Source organism: Trichomycterus rosablanca, chromosome 11, assembly GCF_030014385.1.
Source record: "Trichomycterus rosablanca isolate fTriRos1 chromosome 11, fTriRos1.hap1, whole genome shotgun sequence".
NCBI classification, from domain to species: domain Eukaryota; kingdom Metazoa; phylum Chordata; class Actinopteri; order Siluriformes; family Trichomycteridae; genus Trichomycterus; species Trichomycterus rosablanca.
The window spans coordinates 18,069,740-18,082,782 of NC_085998.1; the positions used below are offsets into that span (position 1 = coordinate 18,069,740).

The window sequence follows — 13,043 nt, forward strand, 5'->3', positions numbered from 1 at the left end:
TGCTGTTCAAATCATGTGAAATAAATTAAAATGACGTTAACCTATTGCATTAATCAAACACATTTTTTTTGTCTGTCTCAATCAATTATTTATTAACATCTTTAATTTGACCAGTTTGGTTTGGAGGAATTTCAGTAGACTGCATTAAGCTGTCCACCCAACCAAACTGAACATTGTAAATTACAAGCCAGGTATCTTAGACAACACTAGTCCCTGACCTCACATATTCCCCTTTGACTGAATGGGCACAAACTTCCACAGACACAGCCTAAAATCTTGCGCAAAGCCTTCCCAGAAGAGTGGATATATTTATGTCCAGTTTTGGAATAAGATGTCCAACAAGCTCAGGGTCAGGTGTCCATATACTTTTGGCCATATAGCATACAGTTTTTTTTCTGAAATATTGGAACACAAACATTTCATCCAATCAACTAACACATTTTTTTTTTTCCATACATTAATGTGGATTTTTTAAATTACATTTTCTGCTGAGTCAAAAAAGCATTCATACTTTAGATATGATAATGATATTATATATATTATCAGATAGATATGATAATGTAGATAATGTTTTTTAAAATCTAAATCTTAGCATGTTTTAGCATTTTCGAAACCAGTACATTAATTGTGTACAAAGTTTAAGAGTTGTAAGGTATTATTTTTTATGCATATTACCACCACATCTACCATGGCTAACAGTAGGTACAGTGTTGTTGGGTTTGAATGCCTCAACTTTTCTCCTCTAAACACTAATCTGGGTAGCCAAACATCTCAAGCTACAAAAATCTTCCCCAAAGGCTTTTTTGTTCATGTAATCAGCAACAAACAATAGTTGAGCTTTAAGTGGGCACTTGTGGAGCACATGCCACATGTCACATTTGCTTTTTTTCATAGCAAAAACAACAATTTTAAGTTTTTTTGTTTTTTTTCGACACAGTCAAGTAGTTCACTGTTCCATGTACTCATTACTTATAGACAGTTGTTTGTACAGATGAACCTGGGACCTGAAGGTGCTTAAGGTGGTACCGTTACCAGCTGTAGTCAGTCATAATCAGTAAAAGAATTAGAAGGCCATGTTAAATACTATTCTAGAACGTTACCTATAGTTGCCCTATATATATTTTTGACCCAGCAGATTTTTTAACAGACATTACGTCTATTGAGAACTGAAATTCTAAGTGTATGTGAACTTTTGACCTCAACGGAACATACCTCCTGATTGGTTCCTCAACATTTCTTTTTCATTTTGCTGTGCCTACTGATTGTTTTTGTCCTTCTCTGCCATTGTGTTGCAGTTTCATATGTTAGTTCTCATTCTCATTATCTTCATTCTTCAATCGTTCTCTTTTCTTCTTTTCCTTCTCTTCTTGCCATTTCTTTCTTTTTTCTCTCTCTCCTCTGTCTCTTTTTCCTGCTTTTGTATTTTTCCTCTCTGCTCCTTCCTACTTCTTCCTCTACTTCCTCCTGTCATTTTCTCTTTCTTTTTTTCTTGCTTCCTTTTCTCTTCTCTTTCCCCTTTCTCTTGTCTTCTCGTTTCTCCCAGTGAGAAGGATTTGTCTGTCTCCCAGTTCTCCCATCCTTCAGTCTAAATCTTCACCCTTTCCCACCATCAAAGCCCTCAGGAGTACAACTCCTCCCCCTCTCCATGTGAGCCTATCAGACACAGCCATGCTGAGAAAGAGTGTATCATTCAGTGAGGACCTGTTACTGGCAGCCTCTGGTAGGACACATTGACCCTAAATCCACAGACCGCATGCGATATGGTCAGACCTTATAAACCCTTTAAAAGGATCACATTTTTTATAGATGGAACTAACAACAATTAGTCAATGGATTTGTTGTGATGAGTGGTTTTGGTTTGTACTTTAAAAGCATTTGTTTTAATTAACGAAAGCTCACTTGCATGTTTTGTCCTCAATCTCCGCAGTTTTAAACCCTTTTAAGAAAAAAGTGGAGCTTTTTAATCGTTTTTAGACACTTTTGAAATGTGGTGCTGCATTTGAAACTGTTTTTTAAATGCATAGATTTGGTCTGTTTATGTGCATGCTTATGGTTTTGTTAAAAACTTGGCAATGCAGACCTGTCACTCCCCTTTTATTAATATTTTCCAATAGCCTCTTTTGGCTCCCATGGAGGAGGATGTGTTGGTGAGTGTGGTGAGTTTTTAGTCAGGATTCACATTCCCTTGCCCACTAACACAATGCAGTTAAGGTACCTAAAGACCTTTGATGGCTGTGGGTTTGAATGCCTAGCGGTGCTATCAGGCAGTCGGGCATCTACATACAGACATGATTGGCTATGTCTAAGGGGGGACAGCCCAGGTCCCTTGATGGATTGGCGCTGGATTGGCGCCCTATTTAGGGTGTCTTACTGCATTGTGGACAGTGATTTCAGGGAAACCAGACCCGTTGTGGCCCTAATTAAGATAAAGCAGTGGTAAAACCTGAAAATTAAATATTGGTATAAAAGTGTGGAGAATAGCAGGTTATGTCAGCCTCAAACAAAATTAACCAACCATAAAAACAATTAACAACCATGTAAAAAAGCAAGTAAGTATATACCCCCTTTAAACTTTTCCACAGTTTGCAGTGTTACCACTCTGATTGGAATTTTTTACCCAATTGCACAATATGTTGAACGATTTAAATATACAAAAACTTTCCCTGAGCAGTTTATTAGGTTCTTACATTGATATTTTGTAAGCTACACTTACCAGAAAGATGTGGAACTTTGTGGGAATACAATAACTGACTGTAGCCCATCTGTAGCACTGTACTGTTTCTCACCCCACACTCCATTTATCAGTTGAAAGGAACCCCTATAGGACCCCCACTGATCAGATGTTATCTGAGTGCTGGGCCATTCTTAGCACGGCAATATCACTAATGTTGTTATGACGTGGTACTGTATGCTGTACTTGTATAAAGGTAGCAGGTGCAACAGTGTTCATTATTTATTAATAATTTTTATAATTTTACAATATAATATAAAAATTTTGCACTTGTTGGACATTCCATACAAAAAACAAGGCCATTACTGTAAGGTTTCCACAAGGTTTTAAACTGTGTAACCAAGCATATCATATATTTTATATAATTAAGTATGTATTGCTTTATATTGGCCATATAATGTAATATCCCAGCTAGTTTCTTGTTGTAACACTACAAAACATACAAAATGTTTAAGAGGGTAAATATTATAGCAAAGTAAAGTAGTGGAAGTACCATCAGATTTTAATGTTTATTTTCAGAGAAGATTAACTACAAAACAAACTGTATCTGCATGTAACTGTGTATAATGACTCGGTTCTGGAACTGGATCTTTGCAGGTATGGGCAGTGGGGGCAGTGCTGGGAAGGAGGTGGGGCCTCTTAAAGCCCTTTTGAGACAGCAGACACAAACAGCATTAGAGCAGAGGGTATGAACATTAAAATTTATTTTCATAAGTAATACATACAGTGCATCATTTTTCGTTATTGCTTTAAGTTAATGACTTTGATTACCATTGTGTATTTTTAATCTGCCATTCATTTCGCTGGACTGTTGGACTTCAGGTTGTGTCATTGTCTTCTGAGACGTTTATTAGGACAGTGGTATGTCTAGAAAGAGCATGTTTGGATGAATGGGCAAATATTTACAGCTACCTAAAAAAAAAAAAAAAAACATACAGTACTGTGCAAGTCTTAGGCCACCACTAGCTTTGTGATTTTAGCTAGTTTTTTAATGACCATCCATATGTATTTTTGATACGAACAGAAAATCTTGCACATCTTGAACTCTTTTGGAGAGACTGTTTTGATGTTTTTTTTAAGTAATCCTCTGGTAAATTATACCAGGCTTCTTTCAGCACTTTAGATTTAGGCTTTCGTCTTTTATTTCTTTCTCTGTCCAGCTGATCCAATGCCTCTATAATATTCAGGTCTAGACTCTGTGGAGGTCAGTTCATGATTGTCAGTGTTTTATCAGCTGTTTGTCTTTTTAAATATGATTTTACTGCATTAGCAGTATGCTTGCGTTCATTATAATGCTGAAAAATATAACCGTTCCCAAACAGGCACTTTCTAGAAGTGATGGCATAACAAATTAAAACCTTTCTGTACTTTTCAGCATTCATTATACCCGTCAATTCTGACAATATCATCATTGTGTAAAAACAGTGTGAAACATTTAAATAACCCAATAAGTAAACGGACAATGTCGCCAACACGCCTGGCAGAAATGCAGCTTCTAACCAGGACAGACTCTCCACCATGTTTCACTGATGTTTGCAAGCACTTATAGACCACTGAAGTCATGTCATCATATTGTAGGCCACGCCATGTTGTTATGCCCATATTTGGTAACCCGGGTCTAAGAGAAATTTTGAATGGGAAAAATGCCTCTCTCGCATCCTGTAGTCATAAAAAATGTTCCAGAGCTGTTACGTTTTGTTTTATGGAGATTCTTCTGTCTATTATCACTGGATCCTCTGAATTACGAAGTCGTTAAAGAGTCAAAATATGAATATTGCTACATGTAAGCTAATGCTACTGCGCACTAAATTGACGTCACTAGACTGGAAGCCTTTTAAATTTTTCTTTTTTTTCTTTTATAAGCCTCTTAAATAACCACACGAAGCAGCGCGATTCACTGGTGTAACAGTGGAGTGATATTCACAAGTTTTAGTTGATATTTTTAGTAGCTAGCTACATTAAAGTAGAAAGCAAGGATGGTTGGGTGTTACGCCTTTGGTTGTACTCAACAAAAGCGGGCTGCTCTTTCAGTCAATTCGATTATTAGTGTTACGATCCTTTAAAAACCTCGTAATTCAGAGTATCCAGTGATGTACAGGAGAAAAATGTATGTAGGACAAAACGTGTAGGGTTCTGAATGTTTATTTAGCACAGGATGCGTTAGAGCCGATTTTTTGAAAACCTCATTCATTTTTCCTATAGGAAATCTGCCTTAGACCCGGGTCTCCAAATATGGGTATAACAAGGACTACAGAATGACGCACGACTTCAGTGGTCTATTCTTTCATCTCTCTTGTTGACGATTGGACCCAAAAAGTTCAAACTTGTATTTGTCATTCCATAGTACTTTTTTCCACTGATCTTCTTTCCAACCTTTGTGAGGTTTAGCATATCTTAGCCTTTTAACGCTGATCCTTTTGTGTAAAAGTGTTTTCCTGGTTGCTAGATGCTGAGCCAAGTCCTTCCTAGACCTCTTCTGGTCTCTCAAAGAAGAAACTTCTCATTGGATTTTGACAGTTTTCTTGGCCTTCCAGTCCTTTTTATTACTGTTCCCGATTCTTCACATTTTTGAATACCACATCTTGTGTATCCAGTTTGTTGCTAATTTCCCTTTGAGAGTGGCAACTGATGCAACATTATGATGTTATGTCTGTCAAAGCAAATTCTGTGATTTGGCATTTTAGATATAACAATGTGAAAAGATGGTCTTATACAAAATAACGAGCCTCCGATAAATGAAACTTATGCAATGTGTGTATAAGTTGCTTAAGTATGTCTTGCACAAACCTGGTGTTAGCAATGACATTAATTAAGGTTTCTTTCCATTCAAGTTCAACAGAGCCAGGTTTCAGCTATTGCTGACATGTAAGGGGAGGTCACACTAAATATTTGCCACTTTAGCCTATAGAAGCTGGATTATCTGGGTTTTTTTAAATGCTGCATACAAATTTCCTGTATTCTCTTTTTGTATTTTGATAAAGAGACAGAAATAATTAAATATGGTTATGCTAAAACAAATCTAATGGAGATCTAAGACTTTAGCACAGTACTGTAATATGAATACATGATGACCTGCATGTCTGTAATGTAACTGGAATGATGTGATGAAGCTATGTTATGGTCGACTTTCAAGAACTGTTTTTATTTCATCAGCTGAGAAACAAAGAACATTAGATGTTAGAGACTGAAATCTCTTCTTCACTAAAGTATTTAGACTCTTTTTTGATACAATTACAACTGCAAGTTGTTTTTTTTCTTTTTTGATATGTCTCTGTAAGCACGGCACAGCTGGATTTTGGCAGTTTGGGAAACCGAGCATCTGTGAACAGCCCTATTCATCTTCCATGATTTGCTGAGCAACTTTGTATAAAACTCATGGTTCACTTATTTGAACGTCAGTGTGGCCACTGTCAAATCTCTGTTTGTGTGTGTGTTACAGGAGTTTCCCTTTTTTACCCTGACCAGTTTCCCACCTGGCTTTTTGCTTCATGTGGGTGGAGTAGTGAGTGCACGGTCTGTCAAGCTACTGGATCGGATACACAATCCCGGTAAGAAACCTTTTAGCACAAACCATCATATCCTGACACTAAGACTAAAGCACTCCTCTAAACGGTCTCTAAACGGCCTGCTCTTTAAAACCCTGCAGGCATACATGTGCACAGAGCACTAATGTCAGTGTATCAGGAATTACTCAGTCTATACCTTTGGTGTCTGTAGTCATCAGTGCTGTGTAGTCAGCCAGTCCTACTGATGGAGGCTTAGCCAGTTTAATTAGGATGTTCTTTCTTTGGCGAGTAGTGCAGTCCATGCTGCCCATACCCCCTCCCTCCAAGTCATTTTTTAAGGGTGAAAATTCTTTTCACATGGTTTGTATTTGCATGTTTCATCTTGTAGAATGTTCTTGTTGAACTTTTTTTTGTACATTACTTCTCCCTATCCACCACATTACAGAAAATGTACAGAAAAAATATGATGCTGCAATCATATTTTGAAAGCTTTTTCACCTTTGCATCATTTCTTTTTTCCCCATTTTTGCTCCCGCTATATATTCGTCTCCAGTTCCCATTCATTACAATCTGACCACTAGCACCACCTCTAGTTGAGGAGGGCTGAGAGTATCACGCGCCCCCTTGGGCACATGCGCAGCTGCCAACCACATCTTTTTACTTGCCATCATTGTATACGAAAAGACACATTATGTTTTTCATATAATCACTAGTGCAAGCACCTGGACCAGACAGCAGAGGGCATAATTGTATACTAGCAAAGAATTCAACCTTTTTTTTTCTCCCAGGCACAGGCCAGGTTGATAGCACCACCTAGAAATCGAACTCCAGCTCGAGATCCCAGCATTACTGTGCAGTACCGCTGCATCACCCAAGCAACTTCTTTGTTATTTTACATTAATTATGGTCTGTAGTCTGGCGTCTTTCTTAACTTGGTGTATGTTCACAATGTTGTATAATGTGTATGGGGCTGTGTAGTCTTACGCACTCAGAGCGCCCATACTAACTTCTGTCCACCGTCAAAAGCACCTACAGTGGACACACAGGCTTTGCATGTGGACATCGGAGCAATTAGAAGAAGATCGACTGGTCTGAAGAATTCTATAGACTATGTGGACGGTCAGATACATTCATGTTTTACCTGCGGAAAAGCTGGCACTAGATGCACTGTAAAACAATCTATTTGGCAAATGACAAATATTAAAGGACATGCTGGTAATGTCATGGTACCAGATACCACAGAAGTATTTCATTTGTCTTGTGAAGTCCATGTTTAGTGTGTCAGAGCTGTTTTGACAACATATTTGTTTTGGTGGCCCTAATGTTTTTGGCAATATCCTTGTTAGCAATAAATGTGGGGAAACAATTGAACGTTATCATTAGCAGGGGTGTCCACATACTTTTGGTGTTAAGATATGGTGGTTTGTTTTTGTCAGCTTTATTAGCTGTGTCCTGATTGGTCAGGAAATAAAAAGGTGCCTGACACCACTCAGTATCCTTAAAAAAACTTTAAAACTTTTGAGAGCTGCTTGGAAAGCTCTGATTGCCCTGTTGCTGCTTTACATAGTATTTACATGTAAAATAGGCACTGGAGGTTGGAAAAATAGTGGCCAGTGTGAACACAGCCTTTATGCATCATGAATCATACATTTGCTGTTCTGTCATTGTTTTCATGTGTGTGTGTGTGTCTGTGTGTCAATTTTTAGGATAAATACAAGTTGATGTTGAGTAGTAGTGGTGTAGGAATGTTGAGAAGACTCCTTCAATTATGGAGTAGAGACGTGCATTGTTCACAACAGCCATGACACCTTAATATCATCATACAAGTGTGCACTCAAAGAAGGGACCATAGGACATGGAGCACTATTGGAAACAGCCCTTTTCCAAGTAAACAAATGAGCATCGGAACCCTTGTTTTCACTACAAGGTGGGACTCTCTTGTGCAGCAATAACTGCAACTAAACATTTACGGTAGATGTTAATTAGTCCTGCACATCAGCTTGGAGAGATTGTAGCTTATTCCTCAATACAAAACAGCTTTAACTCTAGGATGTTGGTGGGTTTCCTCACATGAAGTGCTTGCTTCAGGTCCTTCCTCAACCTATATGATTAAGTTTAAGACTTGCTTGGCTAACTTGGCTATTCGTAAACATTAAACTTTTTCTATTCTTTGTGAAGCGACCCAATGCTTAGGGTCATTGTTTCGCTGCATGAACCACGTTCTCTTGAGATTTAGTTCACATACATTTTATTGTTCTATTTAAAATGGCAAGCCATCTTGGTCCAGATTTGGCAAAACCTGCACCAAAATGTCAAGTAGGCTCTCCCAAAACCTTGGGAATCAATGATATAAAAACTAAGGCTGTTCTAGGAGCAAAGGGGTGGAGGTCATGTCCGGCAGAAGTATATCCTGATGAATGATTGCAATACCTTTTACACTGATCTCTGCTACTAAGTACCTACAAGTTTTTACATTTATATTAACATTTTCGGCATTTAGCAGACGCCTTTATCCAAAGTGACTTACTGTACATTACAGTTACAGTATACAGTCTGAGCAATTGAGGGATAAGGGCCTTGCTCAAGGACCCAACAGCAGCAACCTGGCAGTAGTGGGATTTGAACCAGCAACCTTCTGATTACTTGTCCAGTACCTTAACCACTAGGCTACTGCTTGCCTTTTTTAGATAATAATATTATATTAATCATTAGATTGCATTGATTGGCCCTTAACAAATGCCCTTAAGCCAGGCCCTTAAGCCTCGTAGCTTTGTGGGGGGCGTGGTTGACCCTGCTCTCTAATGCAGCTTTCAAACAAGCTGGGATAAGTTCTTGCTTTGGAGGAACAAGACCCATAGTGGCAGCATTTGATCAAACCACCACTGCTGTGTTTAACTTTTGCCAGACATAATCAGCTCCAGAAAGTTACAGTTTTAATATCTTTGTCCATAGAACATTGTTCCGAACTGTTAAAGGGTAGTCCAGGTGCTTTTTCGTATCCTTTTTGTTTAATGTTTGGTTTCTAGTTTCTTGTATTGTGAAGACATAAACGCTGATCTTAGCGGAAGGCTGGAGATGTCTGCAGCTCTTTCCCAAATCTTTAACACATTTAGTAGTTGTTTCCATTGCCAAGTGAAGCTAATCAAACAAGTCAAGTCTTGAATGTGATTGTTTCAGAAATAGACAACATTTTATTTGGTTCTCTTCAAGATCTCTTAATGCACTGATCTCTTGATGCACTGGTGTTTCCTTGTAGGTGATTCCAACTCACCAATATTCTCTCAGTGCCACCACCAGTTTTACTGATCAACAATAATGTTTTCATTTTGCCTCATTTGCGTGACACAATTTCACACCTAACCAGCATGCTATCCGGTTGATTTTAACTCATACGAATAGTGTGTACAAATAATTTTCTGTCTGCGTTCCAATCAGCATCCTGGGTGCTAAATAGTGTGTAACTACATCATCCATGGCTTGCTAATTCGACATAAGCCCATCTTAACTGCTGCCATTACATTAAGCTCCACCTTCATGAGGTGTCATTGACTTATAAAATCAACTGAGTTTGTTCCCACCCTATATTGAGAAGTCTGGTCCAGCATCTAGATTAGACTATACCCACCCAAGCCAGAATACATCCATAGAGCACATACAATATGGCCAAAAGTATTTGGATGCCTCGTCTTATATTTACATCCATTTATTTCAGCCACACCTATTGTCCCTTTCTGTTCCAGCATTACTGTACGGTTTGATGAGTTTGGTGTGGAGAAGTTCCACTTGCCTGCACAGACCTCAACCTTAGGACTTTTGGGATGAATTGAAATGGTGAATGGCCTTGACAGGGCCTGACCTCACAAGTGCACTTTTGACTGAACTCTCCCTGACAGTGTCTATATTAATGCCTGTAGTTTTGAAATGGGATTTCCCAAAAACCTAAGGTCTGATGTCCATATACTTATGGCCATATAGTGTAATTTTACTTAGCAGACAAATGAGCCATATATCTAAAAGTGTGAGTGGGTGTGTAAGAGAGTGCTAGCTGAATTAAAGGCATGGTTTAAAAAATTGAGCTGCTAATATAACATTTATTGTAGATGTGCTTATTTAGTGACATAGAGACACAGTGCTGCTGCATGCTCTCTCACTCTCTCTCTCTCTCTCTCTCTCTCTCTCTCTCTCTCTCTCTCACTTAATTCACTACTCTCCTCTTTTTACCCCCTTTTCTTCCTGTTTTCCTTCACATTCACACCCCTTATTCTTCATACCCCAGCCTCACATCTCTCCATCTTTTTCTGTCCTGTCTCTCTTTTCTGATGATAACTCTCTTGTCTGTCTTTGCAGTTCCTGTGGAGTAGTGTTGTCCAGTGTTGTGTTCTTGTTTGTAGTTTGTGTTACTGTTTTATTTCTTTTCCTCTTTTCTCTACTCTCTCTTTCTCTCCGCTTCTTTAACTGGTCTACTAATGTGGCGTTTTGACTCAGCCTTGGGTAACACCAGATCATACAAACTGCTAGACTGGAATAGTTTCACCGCAGGTACTACCTTACCCTCAGTCCTGCTTTTACACACACACAGCATTTGGCAGCTCACTTTGAAGCTCATGCATATGCGAACAAAAAATTAGACATAATAACCAAGAGCCCACATCTTAGCTTTGTGCATCTCTTTTTGTAATAAGAAATAATTCAAATATAACATTTTAAAACACACTTATATATAAACTCAAGGGTGGACAATAATTCACGAGTCCAGTCCATTATTTTCGTGTCTTCTATTCCTTTTATTTATACACCATTCCAAAGTGCTTGGGTAGTGAAGTGGTCTATTGTACTAACCCACCATCGCTGAGATGTCTAGTTTGTAAATTCTAATCTCAGCCATTGGGCCACCAGACCTGCGCACAGTTGGCTGTGTCTGAGTGAGATTGCTGCTGCAGTTGTGGCCTGAACTGGCTGGTACACATGCACACTGGATGGTGGACTCACAGACAGTAGCGTATGACTCGTCCTATGCAATACTGCTGTGACTCCCTGTCTATGGATGGTAAAAAGAAGCGGTTGCTGATAACAGTCTGCACTCTTTTTTGATCAGGATGGTGGTCTACATTGCTAGAGGAATTGTAAAAGAGGAAGTTGCAGCTTGGGAAATGGACATGGAGAGGGGAAAATGCAAAATTTTAAAAACCATAGTTATTATTATTATTATGAAGTTGTGCATCCCCCTCCCCAACCTCCACATTTTTAAAGGTTTTTTAAATAGATTTTGTTGTTGTATCACTAGGAGATCTCTAAATGTATGGATGGCAGAGTTTCATGTGAAAGAACTGATTTAGCCCACACAGTCCTGACCCCATTCAACACCTTTAGTACGACTCAGTGGCGAATTCAACCAGCCCTTGTCATTATTACTAATTTGTCCACCCCTGATGTTTTCTAATTTATGCAGATCGGCACCAAAATTCCATAATGGCAATTTTAAAAGCAATGTAATAAAAATTTCGTAGTTACAGAGCCTCGCATCTTGTCGACTTCTAACTAGTGTGTGTTGCATGAGCTGCCACATGTTGTGCTTGGAATGTGTGGTGCAGTGAAGGGAAACAAGTATTCATTCATTTTTTGTTTTTTGTTTGATAGACTTCTGGTTTATATATCCACTTTTAATTTACACACAGTGTCTTTTGACTTTGTACTTTTAAATAAAAAAGTATCAGTTTATGAGCATGAACAAAGTTATAAACAAAAGTTGCATTATTAGTATTGGTGTTGCAAAACTGTTGCTATTAATTACAGCTTGAATGTACAGTATCTTCGATAACAAATAATGAGCTTTTTGCAACATTGTGGTTCAGTTTTGACCTATTAGTTTTGGAAAATTATTTTAAGTTCCCTGATGATATGAGGTTCTCTTTAATAATTGGATTTTCAATTTCAAAATCCTTCAAAAAATTTTAATTGGATTAAAGCCAGAATATTGGCTAGGCCATGGTCTTAAAGCCAAACAGCCCCTTATGACTGGGTTTTCATGTTTAGACTTGTTGTGTTTAAACATCCAGTCGACTTTCTTGGCCAGTGAGACTCAATTCTCCTCTAATATGCCCTAAATTACTCTTCATTAATGTCTCCTGCAATATGTACTGTTTGCAGAGACACAGCTCCATATCATACTGTATGTATGGTGCTATTTTATTCACATAGTGACCTATGTTTCTCAAATATGATTGTGGCACAGTTTGCTGTTTGTTTTGTGCTGTTGTTCTTGCTGCTTTCAGGCTATTCCACAACTCTTCAAGTAACTGCAGGTTTTTCACTTACCTGCGTCATTAGTAGTCCGAGAGCACATTGTAACCCTTGCGTGGTGCTCACCTGCCAGAGGTAGAGCCAGATTGTGTAACTGACGCTTATATTTTGCTGCTTGTACTAGCCCTGCTCTGGCTGAGGAGAGCTGAGGCTGTCACTATCCCCACCCCACCCCCCTTTTTAAATGGTTTTCATTGAAGTGGTTTGTTCACTCCATAAGATCAACTTTTTGCATAAAATCTTACCTAACCAATGTTAAAAACTATGGTTTTCATACTAGGTCTAATTTGCAAGAGAACATTTTCTATTATTTGCAGCATAAACACCAAACAAAATTATTTTTTTAGGTTACATATATACATTTTAAATACAGTGACTAAATACATGTAATATATGTATTTCTGCCTATAAAGTCATACTTACTCATACTACATACAAAAATCTAAAGTACAAAGTCAATAGACAGTGTATGTGTTAATTTGAAGTAAAAGTAATTTTGTCTTGGA

General features: G+C 38.2%; 1 protein-coding gene across 5 annotated transcripts in view; it reads left to right on the forward strand.

The window, feature by feature from the left end:
• c2cd5 (C2 calcium dependent domain containing 5) overlaps positions 1-13,043 on the forward strand; it is a 50,554-nt gene that overhangs the window by 14,323 nt on the left and 23,188 nt on the right. For all 5 annotated transcript variants that reach the window (XM_063005228.1, XM_063005230.1, XM_063005233.1 and 2 more), the window contains exons 9-10: positions 3,329-3,417; positions 6,171-6,279. In XM_063005228.1, coding sequence (XP_062861298.1) covers positions 3,329-3,417; positions 6,171-6,279 — 198 coding nt within the window. The remainder of the gene's footprint in view (positions 1-3,328; positions 3,418-6,170; positions 6,280-13,043) is intronic.